We start from the raw sequence: 17897 nt of genomic DNA, 5'->3' as shown, positions 1-17897 counted from the left end.
ATCCTATAAACTACATGAGCATACACAGTGTTGTGCATAAAACTTGAAAACCTCAACTGTAAAACTCCATTTCAATAACAGGACTATGTTCCCTGGAAAAAAGCATTAACTCAGTCGTGCTAAGCAAATACAGATTTCTATCCAAATTATGTACAACGAAAAGGCTAAAATGGTCTCCTTAAGGTAAATAACTGAAATTAAGGTTTATAAGAATAAATGAAATTTCCATACCCAGGAGGGATATTACTTGTGCTCAGAGGTGATACACTATTTTTAGGACTATGAAGAGCTGCGTTACTTCTAGCACACTTTGATTGAATTTTCAGAGTTAAACATTTGCTGCTCACCATCTAGTACAACTGCTGCTCTGAATGCTCAGCAGTGTTATGAGACAGTTCCCTCAAGATTTTTGTTTGAGAAAAGCTTCAGTTAAAGTTTCAGCATGGGATCTACATACTCTTTGATTTTCTTTTGGTAGGAGAAAAAAATCACCTCTCTTTAATCTCTAGTTACATGCCTCTATTATGACCTATTCTAAACTTATCCTCTGGCATAGCAAACGGAATTTCACTAAATGCATAGATAGATATTGGACACCTTGTTTCCACTTTGAGCTCAGTATCGAAGGTAACACTTACCCCTAGTAGTATGACATTAAATTGAGAATAAGTTTTGTATTTCCATTCCACATTTTACTTCCTCACACCCCTTTCTCTCCACCTACTAGCCTCCCAGAGAACAGCAGAGGCCTATGCCTCTTGCTCGATAGTCTGTTCCAACAGCTGAGCCACAGGAAGAGTGCAGCACTGCACAGATGGAAGGGGAACAGTGTGCAGAGAACCTCCCAGCTAAAGGAAAATCCTTTTTAGATCTTATTATTTGATTAAAGAAAACCAGAGGAATAAAAAATAAATAAATAAATAAATAAATTCCAAATCCACACCAAAAAAACCAGCCAAAACAAACCATCAACCCACAACTATGGCATTTAAAGCAGCTATTCAGAAAAACTTACTCCCTAAAAAATATGGTCTAATTGTGAACCAAAGAACTACACATACTAACCCTAGTCTCAAAACATTAAAAAAAAAAAATCTCCAACTTGGTAAATGATTGCTAAATAGCTATCAACTACTAATTGGATAAGAGAAGTGTAAAATATTTTATAGTCACTAAGTATATAACAACTTAAACTGCTGATACAGATTGCTTACATTTTGAAGGAAAAAAATAAATACTTACCACAGTGGGGTTACCACTGCTGATCAACTGGCTGACTTCGTGAAAAATGCTTTTGCAGTCGATTGATTTGTCTAATGATCCCCGTTTCACTATCACCGCTACTGCTAATAAAATCTGCTCCCGAACGTACTTTTGAAGGCTGCAAACAACATTGCACAAACATATTTGCACATAATTCTGGACATCAATGCTCAATAAACTTTAAATACATTTCTTTTTCAAATATTTTGTGTGAATTCATAAGGGAAAGCTGACAACTCTACAGAAGTTAACCGCTAAGAATGGAAGACAAATTATTGTTATGATGGTCTTCCACCACTACCTTAGGAAACAAAAAGGATAACCCAGACTTTATGCAGGATCCTACAAGTTCAGAAGTATATTTTCGATACTCACTTAGGCCTTTGTAAGACATAGGTTAGAAGGAATGTTCGCAGTGACTCAATGCTAGTTTTTTCCAAGAGAATCCATTCTCTTACAACTGCTTCCATTATCGCTGTAGCAGCTTGAAAAAGGACATAGTCTACTTTACTAGTTTCTGTGGGGAAAAACAAAGGTAACTTGAGTATTAGAAGACATGTACATATTCAGCTTGAATGTATTTCCAACAAAAGAAAACTAATGGAATTTACTATTATTTATTAATAAATGGGATTTTGTTGCTATAAAAACCAAGGAGGAGAAATAACCCAATTATTAAGCTGTCCAATATTATTCAAGCTAGTGACTTAAGAGAAAAGTCGTCTATGCTACAAGGCTGGTTCAAAGATCAGGAATAAGAATGCTAACACAACTGGGGAACAAAATAAACAAGATGATTTAGTCCCAACATCTTAAATAATAAAAGTGACTAAGCTGACATAAAGAGAAACAAGTCTGCTTACACTTAAAGATAATATTTGTGTTTAATCATCCAAGTAAAAATGTTACAGACTAGTATTTGAAGTTTTCTACATCATGTTAAAGCTTCCATATTTATCTTAGGGTAATCAAAACATAACTTCTGACCACAGTGTAGGAATCACTAGTCCTTATTATCTGATTATGGGATTACTAGGTGTACAGATGCACTACAGAAAGTATAAAAATATGTTCTGGAGAAAGGTAACAGTTTGGTGATTACAAAGTACAATTTAAAGAGAAATGCCAGAATATGAATATAATTCCTATTATAATAGAAAGCTACAGAGACTTTGTTGTTGTTGTTGTTACTTTGCTTTTAAAAAATTTAACTTGGAAATAGCAGGTAGTATCTCAAAAGCCAGTTTCAAAACATTCTGAGCTCTGCAGAAAACACAAAAAGAACATTAAGAAAGGGTGTAGCCACAGGGTGAAATGGTGAAATAAAATTCCCAAACAAGAAGCAGAGTTTGAGCTATAGTGGGTGACCCACCAGGTCTAGAAAAACTGAGTCTGTTTGAAAAAACATCGGTCATGAGATGAAGGGTTTTAAACTACTACAAAACAAACTTTCTTCCTCCAATTACATACAAGTAAGTTTATAATATAAATTTCCATTACATGCAAGTTCTACATCCAAGATGGTAGTTAATTTGCTACGGTATTTTTATGTTATTTAATCAGGCTCCAAATCTAAACCCACACAGATAAATATGCTCAAATCAAAATAAACCACCTTAAAATCAACTTAGCTTAATTTGGAAAACTAAATAACCATTTAAGTAAAAGATTAACGTGTATGTCTAACACACACATAAAAACGAACTGAGTTATTTCTGCATGGGAATTTTAATGCTGGCATTTGTCAACTTCCAGGTCTTTGGCTTTTCTAACTGTACAAAGCTCACACAAAACAGAGAACGCAAATAAAAAACGACGGAATTTCTCTTTTGTGTCAAGAACTGCAGATGCACAACTGGAATCATTAACAGCACAGATCTCCAGCCCCAGGGTAAGCTTGTAACTAGCCAGAGCACTGTCACCCTCTACATGAAGTTACTAAAGAAAGGAAGGGCAGGCTTTGGCAGTAAGTTGAACAGTTAGCTATAAGCTTACAGCAGAAGAACTTAGACCCTAGTGCTTCCTGGGTTCAAGTCCAGGTTTTTAAAGAAACAGAACAGGCTGTTCCCCTTTTCCTTATGCTCATCATCTCCATTATTCTCCCTGTATCATTCACACACTCCTCTTTCCACGAATGACATCAACATCCTTTTTATCTCTCTCTACATCCATTCCAGTTCCTGCCTTGACCATTTTTTTCTGTTTCTTTTTAAAGCCATCTACTTTGTTGCTCTGGTTCCTGCCCATCCTGATCAGTACATATTCCTTCACTACACTTCCTCTTTTATTCTTCGTCATGAACAGCTTGTCTCCATTCTCTAGTTCCTGATTTCATAATCCCTGCCTCTCCCTTTTCAACTCCCAAGCTGTGAAAATAAATAGCCTCTATTTTGCTGACCCATAAAGCAAAAAGTGTGACTGCAGTCTTCAGGGCCAGATGAAGTACTCCTATAATATGCTAAAACCAGAAGAAATCCATTTGTAGAAAAACATTTTGGTTGGGAAGTGGGTGTAGGAAAAGAAGCACACCCTGCTCTATATATCACAGTATAATTAAAAAATACGGTAGTAGGCCTGCAATATTGACATCATAATATTCATGAATTGTAAGTCTCAATCCAGTAAATTTAGAAATAACTGTTAAAAATATACTGTGGAATGAATGAAGTATGAAAATAATAATATTTTAAACAGAATTCTAATATTTCTCTGCTCATTCTGGCAAATGCTTTGAAAGAAAAGTTGCTTTTTGTGGTTTTGGCATGTGTTCTTTTACATAAACTTCTAGGTTTCCCTCATCGGGGCTCAGAGTCAGCTTTCACCGAAACCTCCCTGTTGCCTGCCCTCAACACTCACCATCTGGTTACTACAATGGTGCTTGCTACATCCTTACTGCTCCTGTAATTTTCAGATTATTTAGCTGCCCAACTCTAATAAGTCTCTATAGCACCTGTAAAAACAGATTTATTCTTAAAGACTTGTTAACACAACCACATTTACAGCATTTCCATTAAAATCAAAGAAATTTCTGATAAAGGGTGATATCTGCCTATCTCTTTCCTCTTCCACAGGTATAATCACACAATTTCAAATCACCTGCTTTTACCAGGTGGACAGAAACTTTTCTATTTTTCTTTAACAAAACAGTTGGACATAAATCGAAAAAAGGCAGCAATAGGCTTCACCCTTCATCAAAAAGTACCCCTCATCAAAATCAAAACTGATGTTCATACTCCCAGCTGCAGAAGAACAGCACAGTTCCAATTATAAAAGTGTGTACATATTTAACTTCATTTATTAAAACTTACCCAAAATGTGTTTGCAAACAGCAAATGGTGATTTTGATTTTCTAAATGATAAGAATATGTGCTCAGCATGTTGGCGTTGTTCATTATTGACCATGGAAGGTGGTGCCTAGAAAAAAAAAAAAAGTTATTCAAGCACTGAAACCCCATCCTGATTGTAAATATAGTAAGAGCAATTGTCATGAACTTAGAAATGTTGCCTTGTTAAACATCAAAACCAAGTATCTCCAGGCAAAACTACTTGCTCTTTCTCAGTCATAGCCTCTTCTTATATACCACTGTGTATTTACATTACATGTATGTAAGTGTGAATATTGAGACATCAAGCAGAGAGTGAATAATTCTAAATATAGTGTTCCTAACGATGCTTCTGAAGAAAGCTAAAAGTCGATCTAAATTCAACCCATTTTTCTACTCAAACCAAAAATATTACTGCACACCACTAAATGCTGCTGCACATGCTCAGTCTCGGGAGCAAAGCACTGTTTTTTCTTTAGTTCTACATTTGTTTTAAAATATTTAATTGTGTAATAAATTCAAGGGATTAAAAAATCACTACAAATACATTCAAAAATAAAGTATTGTCAGTAACATACTACCCTCTAGTGTTTAATGTTGAAGTTGACATCCTGAAGACTTGAGTGCAATTGAAGAGACAGGTGAGCCTATCTGGGGATGGCTATAGTGGTTCCCCAGCTGCTTACACCCATCCCCTTACATCCTGGGTACCTTGGCTGCTCAGGTAATACCTGCTGCTCTGCTGCTGAAAGGCAGCTCCATGGTGGTTTCTACCTGAAAATCAGCTCCAGGTAAAGCATAAAACTACACAATAACCTAGACCACTGCGAGGTGCCTACAGAGCACAGGTGAGAGTTAATTGCCTGCACTGCAGTCTCACCTCATGAAGCAACTCCAGGAATTCCCCCACACTGTCCCACAAGGTAAAAACAACCCTGTAGAAACCATCAGCTGCTCACAACACCACACTGCTCTCCACTTCTGCCACCGATATTCTCCAACTTCTGCTATTTGGAATTTATCTGAATGAGCACATGGCACAAGATGCTCTTGCAAGGGATTGATACCACAAACAGGGTAAGCAGAACTAAAGCACCTTTGATTGCACATGTAGAAAGATCACATCCAAACTGCAGAGCCTGGTCAAGGTGATAGCATAGGTTATTGAACTTCCAAACTCCGAATTCCAGTCCTGTCCCTAGCAATCCGAGGAGAACATGAGTGCCACCTATCTTTTGGCTGTGATTTATACCCACTGCTTTGGGAATAAAAGTACAAAGACCTTAGCATACAGACCAAGGTTTTTAACTTAAATGAAATATTTGCCAGTAAATAAAACATATCAAATCTGATTTAATTCTTTCATCCTTGATGGAACACAAGATGACAGAAGACTCACGTAAGAGGAAATAATACCAGAGATTACAATTTCATAATCTGAGTAAATGAAGCAAGGAAAATCAGGTTGCTGATCCTTTGATCAAGGGGGTCCTAATGAACAGCTGTCCACCTCCTTACATAGCAAATTTTTGACTCTCACAGCTTTTCCTGCGCAGATATGAAGAATGTCTGTGAGGGGAGAAAAATAAGTAGTGGAGGAACGCGGTTTATGCAGAATAAATGCTCTGTCCCTTCACAAACCTGCTCTGCTCTACAGTCAGTTTGAGGGCAGGATGTCCCTGGACAGTGATTTGAACCTGTGCAGGACAGCTCTTACCAGCTCTGGGGTAAGAGAGACCCACGGTGTTTGCCCAAGCCCCCTTCCGGGCAGACAGTAGTTCAGTGTTAGGCTGTGCACATACATAGATGCAGTGTGCCTTCAGTTCATGTCCCTCTTCCACATCCGTGGAGCAGCGTCTCAGGGACTAAGTCAGCAGGCTGCAGGCAGATATGCACAAAGGAAAACTTTTGGATATTTGGGACATTACACACCGCAGTATATCTGAGACAGAAGTAAGTTCTGTGGCACGGTCCAAGTCTTTCCAAGACACTGAGCTGCAGTGAACTCCAACCTAATGCAGAAACTCAAGCTTTAAGAACTTTTTAATCAAACGTAAACTTGTAAAGAAGCAACCTTATCAAGTGGGATATGCAACATTTCTGTGATAAAGCCTCAAGTTTTCTGCATGCAGCCAGCCATCAGAAGGAGCTGCTCCCAACCACATGTGCCTTCTGCAGTCTGAAGGACAGTACTTCTCTGCATGGACCCTAGCTACATTCCCTGCAACAGAACCAGCAGTACTGAATGCCAAAAGAATACTTGGTGTAGGTTATCAAAAATGCAAGAATGACCTACATAGCAACAGCTTAACACATGCTTCAGTCAGTGCTACGGCAAATAAACCAAATCTACCAAACAAAAAAGCAATCCCCACATTTTTCCCTCATTGTATGGGCAAGCATTTGTGCAAATGTACAAAGAACCATGATCCCTTCTATCAACTAGCCCACAAAAAAAACCAAAACCACAAAGTGTGAGGGGGGCGCAGGGGTAAAAAGAATGAACACTCTTTTGTTACTTTAATAAAGCATCAAAAAGCCAGACAAGTGCCAGTGCAACAGTAGGGAGAAAAGGAGTGGAGTAATGTTTCCCTTTCAACAGTACTGATCTTGCAGCTCACAACTCTGCAGTCTTGTGAAGCCTCAATAACTACAGCCATGTTAGGAAGAATCCTTTGGGCGTGACAAAGCATAACATTTTTCAAGTTGGGTAATTTATATTTACATTTTTAGAGCAAGAAGATCAAATCAGGGCTACCTGATCTTGAACTAACTTTGTATTAACATTTGAGTTTGTCATACAGAAATCCTGTCTATTTTCACCATTCTGTATTAAAGGCACTTTCAGTTGCAAACTATAGCACCGCTAAAAAAAAATTATTATTATGGGAAATACTCCCTTTATGATTATAATAACTAGGAAATAGATCTCTTATTTTACATTATTTTAATTCTTCTACTGCTTTGAAGTCCAGTTACAGAGACCTTAGGCACCTTGGGAAGGTACATAGCACATCATATTCTTGTATTGATTTTAAAAGTCACAATAATTTAATGATACATTACACACTTAGACTCTAATAACTGTCCAGAACAGACAAGTACAACAATCAAGGTTTAAACTGTACTATACATCCACCAGAGGGAGCTTAAAGCTCACAGTCTACTGCCTTCACTGCATTACGATAGTATTTATCTGTACAACAAAAGTACAGTACAGTTAATTTTAGGCTTTAAAAAAAAAGCCAGCATATACATATTCTGCACACGAATTTCATATTACAAGAATACTGGTTTAGTGATCCTGAGAGCCCTGTATGTCGGTGCCCAGCACCTCCTCAGCACAATAGGGTTAGAAATGTACCCCAAGTACTCATTATGCTTGGAAGGTCCTCCAAACACGCACGCACATTCACTGTTTTCGTTCTAATTGTCTCCTTCATTCTCTTCTCTACCATCCAGTTTACAAGGAATTAAAAACCAGTGATGTAATTATCAGGCTCTTGCGGCATATTGAAACTATTTGCAGCTACATCCCTTTCACAGAATCACAGAACATGCTGAGTTGGAAGGGACCCACAAGGATCATTCAAGTCCAACTCCTGGCCCGGCATAGAAGGATCCCCAAGAGTCACACCATGTGCCTGAGAGCAGTGTCCAAACCCTTCTTGAACTCTGTCAGGCTTGGTGCTGTGATCACTTCCCTGGGGACCCTGTTCCAGTGCTCAAACACCCTCTGGGTGAAGAACCTTTTTCTAATATCCAATCTATACCTCCCCTGACACAGCTTCAGGCCAGTCCCTTGGGTGCTGTCACTGGTCACCAGAGAGAAGAGATCAGTGCCTCCTCTTTCTCTTATGAGGAAGTTGTATGGTCTGGCACTTACCTCTAACACCCATCTGTTCTCTCTTCTGTCCTAAAAGTTACCTGTAAAAAGTTATCCAGGACAAAGATCATATTTCTGGTTTTAGCATAACAAGCTACTGCCCCAAAAGAATAGAACTCCTACATGACACAGTATTATAAATAAAACTACATCCTTTCAGCTACCATGATTGTGTGGATACAGAAAAGGAGCAGCAGCAGCAGCACCTACTGATTAGATCCAGCAGGACTACTCATTTAAATAACAGCTATTCACTCATGGGAAAGAAAAATTGAAAGAAGACAAGAGGCAGGCTAGCACTAATACTTGTAAGACCACTAAACTTACCTGAAAGCCTGGATTACTAATAAGAAAGCAATGAAACTCCTCACCTTTCATGTAAAGAAGCTTATTAAAAAAAAAAAAAAAAGAAAGAAAAATTAAGGCACATTATCAATGACTGAATTGTAACAAAGCCAATAATCATGTTAAAACATCTGAATCCTGCATGTGCTTACAGAAATCCCATACTTTCTCTGTGCTGTTGTGAAAAACCCCTTCTGAAAGGGAGGCATTGGAACAGGCTGCCCAGGAAAGTGGTATAATCACCATCCCTGGAGGTATTTAAGAGACATGTAGATGTGGCTCTTGGGGACCTGATTTAGTGGTGGACTTGGCAGTGCCGGATTAATGGCTGGACTAGATGATCTTAGAGGTCTTCTCCAACCTAGGTGATTCTACGGACCTATTTAAGGAGAAAGCATGGAAAAATCAAGCTCTTTGCTACCCTTCTCACTCCTCTTAGCAGAACACAGGTAATCCCTAAGATTCTCCTCAATCCATCAATGGTAAATGAGCCAGTAGAAAAAAAATCTTTTTGAAAAGAACAGAAACGCTAAACTTTAGGATGAAATACAGCCTGTGAAGCAAAATGTAGGAAACACCTTCAACCCCTCACAGTCAGAAAAGAAGACTGAGAAAAAAAAAAAGACGAAAAGAGTTGGAGTTTGAGGTTCTCTGTATTAGGGTAAACACCGGGCAGAGTCCTCAGCAGTCAGCATCTTTCTAGTACTTCTGGGATACAGGTAGGCAGACGCAGCCTGAAGGAACGTGTTGGCACAGATCAGTCAAACAGAAAAGCTGTCCAAATCATGGGCATAAGCATATTTTTCTGATGTAGCCTAAGCATGCTCCAACTTTACTTATGAAGACCGAATGCATGGGGAATGACTTACAGCTCCTTCTGCACATAATGATCAGTTCTGCCAAGAGCAAGTCCCTCGGTCTGCACCTCAGATGCAGGCAAGCCTTCAAAAAGTTGAGCAGTGATATTCAATGGTAGAAAAAGAGACAGATTTGGCTCTTATATTCTTGATTAAGATCTTAATAGTTTTCTTTCAGAGAGTCACATATCACCCTACATTTGATTTTTCACTTTTTGTACACTGAAAAAACCGATAACACCAGCCCACTCTCAGCTCACATGGGTGTTACAGCAATGAGACAATTATTTTGGAATTATAAGAACTGTTGTGTAAAACTAAAGTCAGGTTTTCCCTTCCTTAACTATTAGACCACATACCTTACAAAAATCTGAACATAACTTTCATGCAATTACCTTTTCTTTCCAGTGTGATAAAAACAAAACTTGATTCAGGTCTCCATCAGAAATAAAAATTTCTCCTCAACAAGTTTGAGGTCAGCACATCCTCTTTATATCCTATTTCTCACCACTATGAAACTGTTACAAGAAAACATATCATGGATGAAGCTCCATCGTCCCTCTCTGGTGCACCAACATTGTTCATCACAACTGTTTACCTCAGCAATCTGAATATAAGCAATCCACTCATCCAAAAAATGCAGATGTCACAAACGCAACAAATTAACATTAAACCCCCAAACAGCACAGGTTCCTCAACAGCCACCAGTGTACTAGTAGGTATTTAACTAGTTTTCCCACTCTTACTGCCTGCAACCATCCTTTTGTATCATGGGAAGATAAGGACCACCACCAGATACAGCAGGACCATTAATTCCATAAGTTTATGTGTTGCCACTTTTTTGCCAAAATAACCCATCTTTGTCCCTTCCTTATAAAATACAGATTTTTAATTTCTAACTTGGATTTATTTTTTTTTTTGCTCCTCACTTGATGGTACACAAAGGACAAGGAGGGAATGACTAAAAATGCTAAAAGATTGGCTACTAACACAAAAGGTATTACAAATTATTTATAATATTAATTAATACCCACACATGGAGCAAGAAAGTAGTAGATATGAGACAAGGTCAGACCAACTGTCATGGAAAATACACATATGACTAGGAAACATCTGTTGAAGGTACATGTGGAAAAAATAAGGGATAAAAATAAAAGAAAATCCTCAAGTTCTTATTTTACATAGGAGTAATTAGATGTACATAGAGGATCTGAAGCTACACATGTATTCAGAAACACCTGCTTTGTACAAGCATTTCCTACCTCAGTAACATACCTCTAAAAAAAAATATGTAATTATGACTTGACAGGATGGAAAATGCCAAGAAATTAACGTAATAGGTTCACGAGAAAGGAAATAAATGGGTTGCAAATATGAGATGCTCTCTTCATAAGACTAAAGTTGAAGTCATTGTGTATTTGCCAGCAAGAGGTTGAAAAAGTAAAACCACATCAACGTTTGAAGTCTGCTTTTTTAGCTCCTTCTCCTTATCTGAAAACACTTTTTGGTTTAAAAAAACCAAAACACCAAACCATATCAAATTCCACTCCCTCCTCAAGCAATTTTGTTCAGGTAGTTTCATGTTGATCATCACAAATATAAAAAATAGAACTTTTTTTATCATATATTGTAAGTTACATTATTTTCTTAATGGTTTGAGATCATAGAATAGAATCATGGGATCACATAATAGTTGGAATTGGAAGGGACCTTTAAAAGTCATGTAGTCCAACCCCCTACCATGGGCAGGGACACCTTTTCCTTCCACTAGACCAGGTTGCTCAATGCCCCATCCAACCTGGACTTGAACCCTTCTAGGGATAGGGCATCCACAAGTTCTCTGGGCAACCTGTACCAGTGCCTCACCACCCTTCTTGTAAAAAATTTCTATCTTCTTGGAAGGCCAATAAAAAAGATTGAATTGGCTTCTGACATATGAATCTTGACCTCTTCAACATCTTGTAGTTGAAGTTTGTTCAGTAATTTGTTCTAATATTGTTGTGCATTCCAGAGAATATTTGTTATTGGTCACTTAAGACACTGATAGTATCTTAATAGTAACAACTTCTACCATTCAACATTATTATTAAAATCAATAATGAGATAGTTTTTTATTAAATATGATTTAGCCAGCTTGCACTGCTACTTCTGCATTGTAATTTTCCTAAGAAAAATCCAGCTCATGATCATTTATAAACATAAGGATGAGGTGAACAGCATTCATTCCTTGCAGACAGAAAAGCTTGCTAGAGACAAATTCCGATTTTTTAGGCTTTTGCTATGGCAAGACAGCACTGAATACAATCAAAGTCAGCAATCTTTCTACAGTTACACTGGGGGAAATCTGCAAATTATCATATCACAAAGAAGAGTCATGCACTCCTCCAGATTTTGCTGCTTGAGAGAACACAGAGGGAGTACATTAGAGTGATTTAAGCTGACACCCACAGTATTCCCACCTACTTCAAGGTCCCCTATGAACAGTACAGCCTAAACACTAGTAGGATTATGGAAAGGCAAACATGCCTACTAGAAGAATTTCCTTGGGTTTAAAAAAAAAAGATCAAATTGCTTCTACCTGCTACTACTAAAGACAAGTAGGAACCTTCTTGCCAAAGGCAATGTTTATGTCTGCAAGTAAAGCATATTACAAAGTTTGACAAGGGCAGAACAAAAATCTGATATTTCTACTGAAGTATGACTTGGTAAAAGTCACCACAAACTCTCCAAACTGAGCTTACCCAAATATATAGGGGAATCTTGCCTTCCTTGCAGTCAAAAGGTAAAATAAAACTGTTCTCGAACTCTGGTCTGTGGGAATTAAAGACATTCGTTCTTCTTCAGAATGGTGTCTAGACTCTGCGCCTCAGAGACCCTGGAAGTCCGACAGAGTAGAGCAAAAGCAACTGATCCCCATCAATACACAAGGATAAGCAAAAGCCAACACAGTCGGCAGTGGCAGCACTGCGTCTGGACCTTGCTGACAGCCACCATCAGGCAAGACTCACTCAGAGAAGTGAGGAATAAAGGAAACCCAGATGGCTCACCAACATGTCCCAGCAGGCAGGGAAGCCAAGTAACAGTGAGGCATATGCAAAGGAGAAAGATCATGAGTGAACTTGAGAAGCACGTGCAGGGGAACACCATGTGATGGTGGTAACACAGTCGAGGATTATGGGCAAAAATAGAAGGAGAAAGAGAAAAAAAGGAAAAAAATAATCAAGCACATGGGTAAGTAATAATTTTTAACTAGTGCACATACTGCCTTTAGGACAGCTACATATATTACTCTATCCATGTAAGCAATTGTTATAGCTGCAACATAACTAAATAAACAAAAGTAGTTAAATTCTTACTTACCAGATGTGCTCTTCTACTAAGATGTTCAAAACCCCCTAAAACCAGATTTTTGTGTCTTAAACAATAAAAGCACCTTAAGAGAATTACTCCCCAGCACAGATCTGCTGTATAGGCGAGTTATAGAAAAGAATCAGACTCTCAGAATAAAGAGATTCCAAGTTTAACTCTACCAAAGTCACATCAATCAGCGTGCCCCAAGACTGCATTACTCTGACTTCTGTGCAGTCAAGTCATAATGAGTTCGCATTCCAGTTATACCAGTCACACTTTTCAAGTATTTTAAATAAGCTTTCTCCTACAGTATATCACAGTACACTCAAGAACTGTCACTTGTCTTATTAAAATAGCTAATCAAAGAGATTAAATATGGGGGTCAGGCACAGAGAACTGGACAATTAGACACACTTTTGTTCTCAGACATTCACTCTACTTCTGTAGCAGACAGTGACACCTAACAACGCAAGGATGTCTGGTCCACTCATGAAGCAGATGCCAATTCAAGCAGCTAACAATTCAAGCTACATGAGGATGCTCAGCTCTGCAGTGTTTGGCAGCTGCTTCACAAGATGAGACATTCCAGCCTTGGGCACGAGGCCAGAAGGAATTTAGGCAACTGTTATCAAGAGCAGTTTCTGATGTCCCAGTCAGATCTGTCATTATACAACTGCTAACCTTTAAGTAATAGTTAAGTTACTACAGAAAACCTAGCCTAGCATAATGAACAACTCCAACTACGTTCCAATTGCTTCCTTTACACTTGCTTTTTGGAACAATCATTTAAATTACAGTAGTAACTCATCTTCCAATTTAAAATATAACAATCTTGAAAAATAATCTTGGGTAAGTAAGATGAAATAAATAACTTTGAACCAGACGTGCACTAGAGACAATATGGTGGAGACTTAAAACTTTCTGAACAAAAACTTTGATTTTTTTTTAAAATTCTTTCCCAAAAGTAATTATTGCTTAAATAATTTAAACCCCAGAGTGCCCAGTATTTTTTGGTATATATTTGGAACAAATGTGTGACTGCTGGAGGAATTGCCTCCTACACATCTACTCACTCACGCCTTGCTTTCATGCAGAAACTTAACAATAGGGGAAAAAAAGACTATTTTTTCATATCAGCTTTTGCTTTGTATTTTGGAGCTGAAGTACTTTATTAAGTCTTTTGCAAGTAAAACAGGAGATAAATTGTGCTTTGTGATCAGATCTATTCTCAGTTTTGAAATGGTCGTATATAAGATATTACACATACACATCAATTGACTAAAGAGCCAAAGTAAATCAATTGCCATCAATATCAAAAGATTTTCTGAGATAAGACTTCCTCTCCAAGACAAGCAACAAAAATTGCTGAGATTTTATTTCTCTACTAACAATTTGACCCACACTTATAGACTACTACAGGTTCTCCACTGAAACTACCATTCATTTACATGGACAATACGCTTCAGATACACGACTTGTGGTAACCAGTCTGCAGAGGAACTGCTTCCACTGATCATGTCTGCTTTTCAGCCTCAAAACAGGTACCAGAGATCTCCTGCGGACGTAAAAAAGGGAGGAATGCAAAGTGGACTCTCTGTTCGGGGAAGCAGGACCACAATGGAGCAAGAGGAAAGAACAGAGGATGATGAAGGTATAGTTATCAGGTAGCTGTGACAAGACATTGACAAACAGATGCCTCTAAGTGGTCTACATACCTGGGTGAGCTGTTCATCCAATCAGCTCTGACTGCTGTCAGTCGCCTCACAGCATTCATTTAGAACTTTTCTAACCACTGTGCACATTGCTCAACAAGAAATCCATACATTCAACTAAATTAACACTACAGTGGCTCGTGCCAACCTTCTGAGAGCACCAGATGAACAGGATCAGCCCATACTCCATCCACCCCATAGATGATAGCTACGGTAGAATTTGGGAAAATGACTGAATTCTGCATAGCCCAAGAGTTGCAAATTTAGGCTCGTCGCTGCTGGACCAGAGCCCCATATAAAGTTACAGAAAGCCTCATCATTCCAAATTCAAATATTTTTAAAGCATTTGATGTTAACAAATAAAATCAATCTGCTTTGACTTCAGTAGAAATGGCATATCACTACTGCAATAGCACAGGAACCCTAAAAATACATGTTACTAAAGGACACAAAAAGTCAAAGTAGCCCTTGCTACAACTGCTCTTACACTAGCCTCAAGTCCTGCTCTCTGTTTCCTTCTGTTGTGTTAAGGTCAATTTTTTCTGTTGTGGTAAGAGATGGGAGATGTGGCAGAAAATAAACTCCCCTACATTCAAACTGGTCCTCAGATATCAGAGGGGCTGGCAGTGGCTGGTCTTATATTCTGAGTGATAGCCAATTTGGCAACACCTTCCTCTGACCATCTCCTGGAGCTGGACTGAGCCTGGCCTCATTCTGCAGCAAGGAGGAGATGTGAAAAACTCCTTTGGTTTAGTGTACTTTCAAAATGGCATGGCCTAAAACACCTACCTTTATTAATGGTTTTTAACTGTTAGGGCATTAATAAAAACCTACAGACACAAGTAAAATACGCACAAAATACAATATCTGAATCATGTAAGCAAACAGAAACGTAGCTACAGACAAAAATCAAAGTTTGGCAAAAAAAAGAGCAAAATGATAGAGAAGGAAAAAGGGGAGGAAGCTCATCACCTGTGTTAGGTGGAGGATAAGGAAGCCAAAAGAAATTGTGAAACTGAAATGATTTTACAAAGACAATAACTTCTTTTCCTCAAAACCACAATATTACAGACTTGCACTGAACATATCTAGAAAAAGCTCCTTTCCCGTACATCTAGAATTGTACACACTTGAGATGGTAGGATGTCCTTTACTTTTACCTTGTTTCATCACTTTGTTCCGCTGTTACAGCCTGAACTACGTTACTGAAGAAGTTATGTATCTCTGTATTCATCCTCTGATATGTAGAACAGACACATGACATGTATTCTGAGAAAACATCTTCTAAAAAGCATTTCTTTTATGAAGAACTTTTTTTTACTCCACATAGAAACATTTTTTGATTTTAATTAGGAGAGGCAATCTTTAGGACTCCCTTCAAGTATTTGAGTTCACTCTAAGAAATCTGCATAAATTAGCCAAGTCTCAAGTTCTGAACAGTCACAGTGCAAACATACTTCCTGAAAAAATGATTGTGAAGAAATGTGGCCATAATTACATATTTTATTCTCAGTGCTGTTAGAGGGAGTGTTATGAACATGAACAGAAGACTAGCTTCAGAAACAATACTGTCATTTCTCTTGATACTAGAATTTTATATTTATATATTTCCCACTAAACAATTCACTATCCTGAAGCTCCCCAACATCTGTTCCTAACCCCATTTAAAACAACCTCAAAAAATAAAGGGTTTGCAGCTTAGCCTCCCAAATTCTCTCAGGAAGAAGCACATTTGTTTTTTAGCTTGGGCCTTGGCGGTGGTTGTTGACAGGTAAGGAAAGCATTATTCTTCCTTCACCAGCAAGGAGTGTCCATGTCTTGTAAACCTATTTGCACATTTCCTCAATAATCAATAATCTGGGAAGCTACCAAGATTATGGTTGAAAGAAAAGTCAAAGAGCAGCAACATTATTAGCAAAGAAAGCAGTAGAAGCCAGTGACTGAAGAGATGACAAAGGTAAGCTAAATGTGAACAGTTAAGACCTTAATGAGAAAAAAAAAAAAAACACAAAATGATGATGCAGAAAACACACAAAGCTCTCTTTGCACTTAAGATCAGTGAAGATTAACATAATGCTTTTCAGCCACTGCTTTAATAACACACAAATTCAGCTTTAAGGCACCTAGCATCAAACCAGCATCTAGCTACAAGGGGGAACATATTCCCCCCCCCCAGCCCAGGGCTGCAGTCCTGTTGCAACAGAGCTACAGGTCCAGTCTCTCACCTGGACATCTCCATTTTCTGTATGCACATACCTACATATTGATGATGTGGAGAAGTCCTCACGAAATCTAACAGTGACAAATGTGTAAAACGTAGCAACAATAAGAGGAAACAAACTGAGCTGTAAGGTGAAACCCAGCACTGGCAGGCAGGGTCTGCCACCACCAATGACTGGTTGAAGTCACGGCAAGATGAAGGAGGAACTGACTTAAGGGACCATGGGAATGCCAAAACCACTGATACATGACCAAGCTGTGGCAGATTAGATCTGGGGGAAGTTCATACCAAAACCTTCAGGATCACCTATTTGCAGAGGCAGGCAAAATCAGCAAAAAGAGAAGAGCCTTTGCTGTTTGCCCAAGGCAGAGAAGCTACACATGTAGATCCTGGGCCAGAAAGGATGTCACTTCACCCCACATCACCAGCTTGGACACCTTCCACCTGTCCCCAGACAGGCACCGTACGGAGGGATGACTTCTCTTGTGCTGCCACAAGACAGACTGGTGGCAGTTCTGCAGTAATTCATCAATGAGCACATAAATGAGCCAGTGTGGTTTGTGTTTTTACAATTGTTTCTGCTGCTTCTTAGCTTTGATACTGTTTGCATACCATCACTAATGCCACAATTAACAGCATTTCCACTCCTAGACACACAGTATTATCCTATTCTAGCTTTGGCAGATCGTTCCAAAAGCCAGTCCAACTCACTAACCTAGAAGATAATCAATCCAGCAGAAGATGAGCAATGTTTTTTCTCTGACACTCACTGTTAGTCTGGTTTAGGCTTCTATGAAAATACAGTCTATGTCTGTAGAAACACTTAGAAACGTGGGGCTATGGATATTCTTCACTTTAACCAAGCCTTTTGAAATCCCAGAGACTGCCATCACAATCCACAAAATTCCATGGCAAAAAACCTTCTACACTTCATCAATT

The 17897-nt window shown here is 38.5% G+C and overlaps 1 protein-coding gene across 2 annotated transcripts in view; it reads right to left on the bottom strand.

The window, feature by feature from the left end:
* Positions 1-17897, bottom strand: part of XPO4 (exportin 4) — an 81083-nt gene that overhangs the window by 55365 nt on the left and 7821 nt on the right. For both annotated transcript variants that reach the window (XM_027652616.1, XM_027652626.1), the window contains exons 2-4: positions 4572-4677; positions 1639-1780; positions 1243-1381 (exon numbers count right to left, since the gene is read on the bottom strand). In XM_027652616.1, the coding sequence (XP_027508417.1) occupies positions 1243-1381; positions 1639-1780; positions 4572-4677 (387 nt within the window). The remainder of the gene's footprint in view (positions 1-1242; positions 1382-1638; positions 1781-4571; positions 4678-17897) is intronic.

Source organism: Corapipo altera, unplaced genomic scaffold, assembly GCF_003945725.1.
Source record: "Corapipo altera isolate COAL_440 unplaced genomic scaffold, ASM394572v1 0, whole genome shotgun sequence".
Classification (NCBI taxonomy): domain Eukaryota; kingdom Metazoa; phylum Chordata; class Aves; order Passeriformes; family Pipridae; genus Corapipo; species Corapipo altera.
Note: the sequence above shows the minus strand (reverse complement) of the source record. Positions and strands in the feature narration are given on the sequence as shown.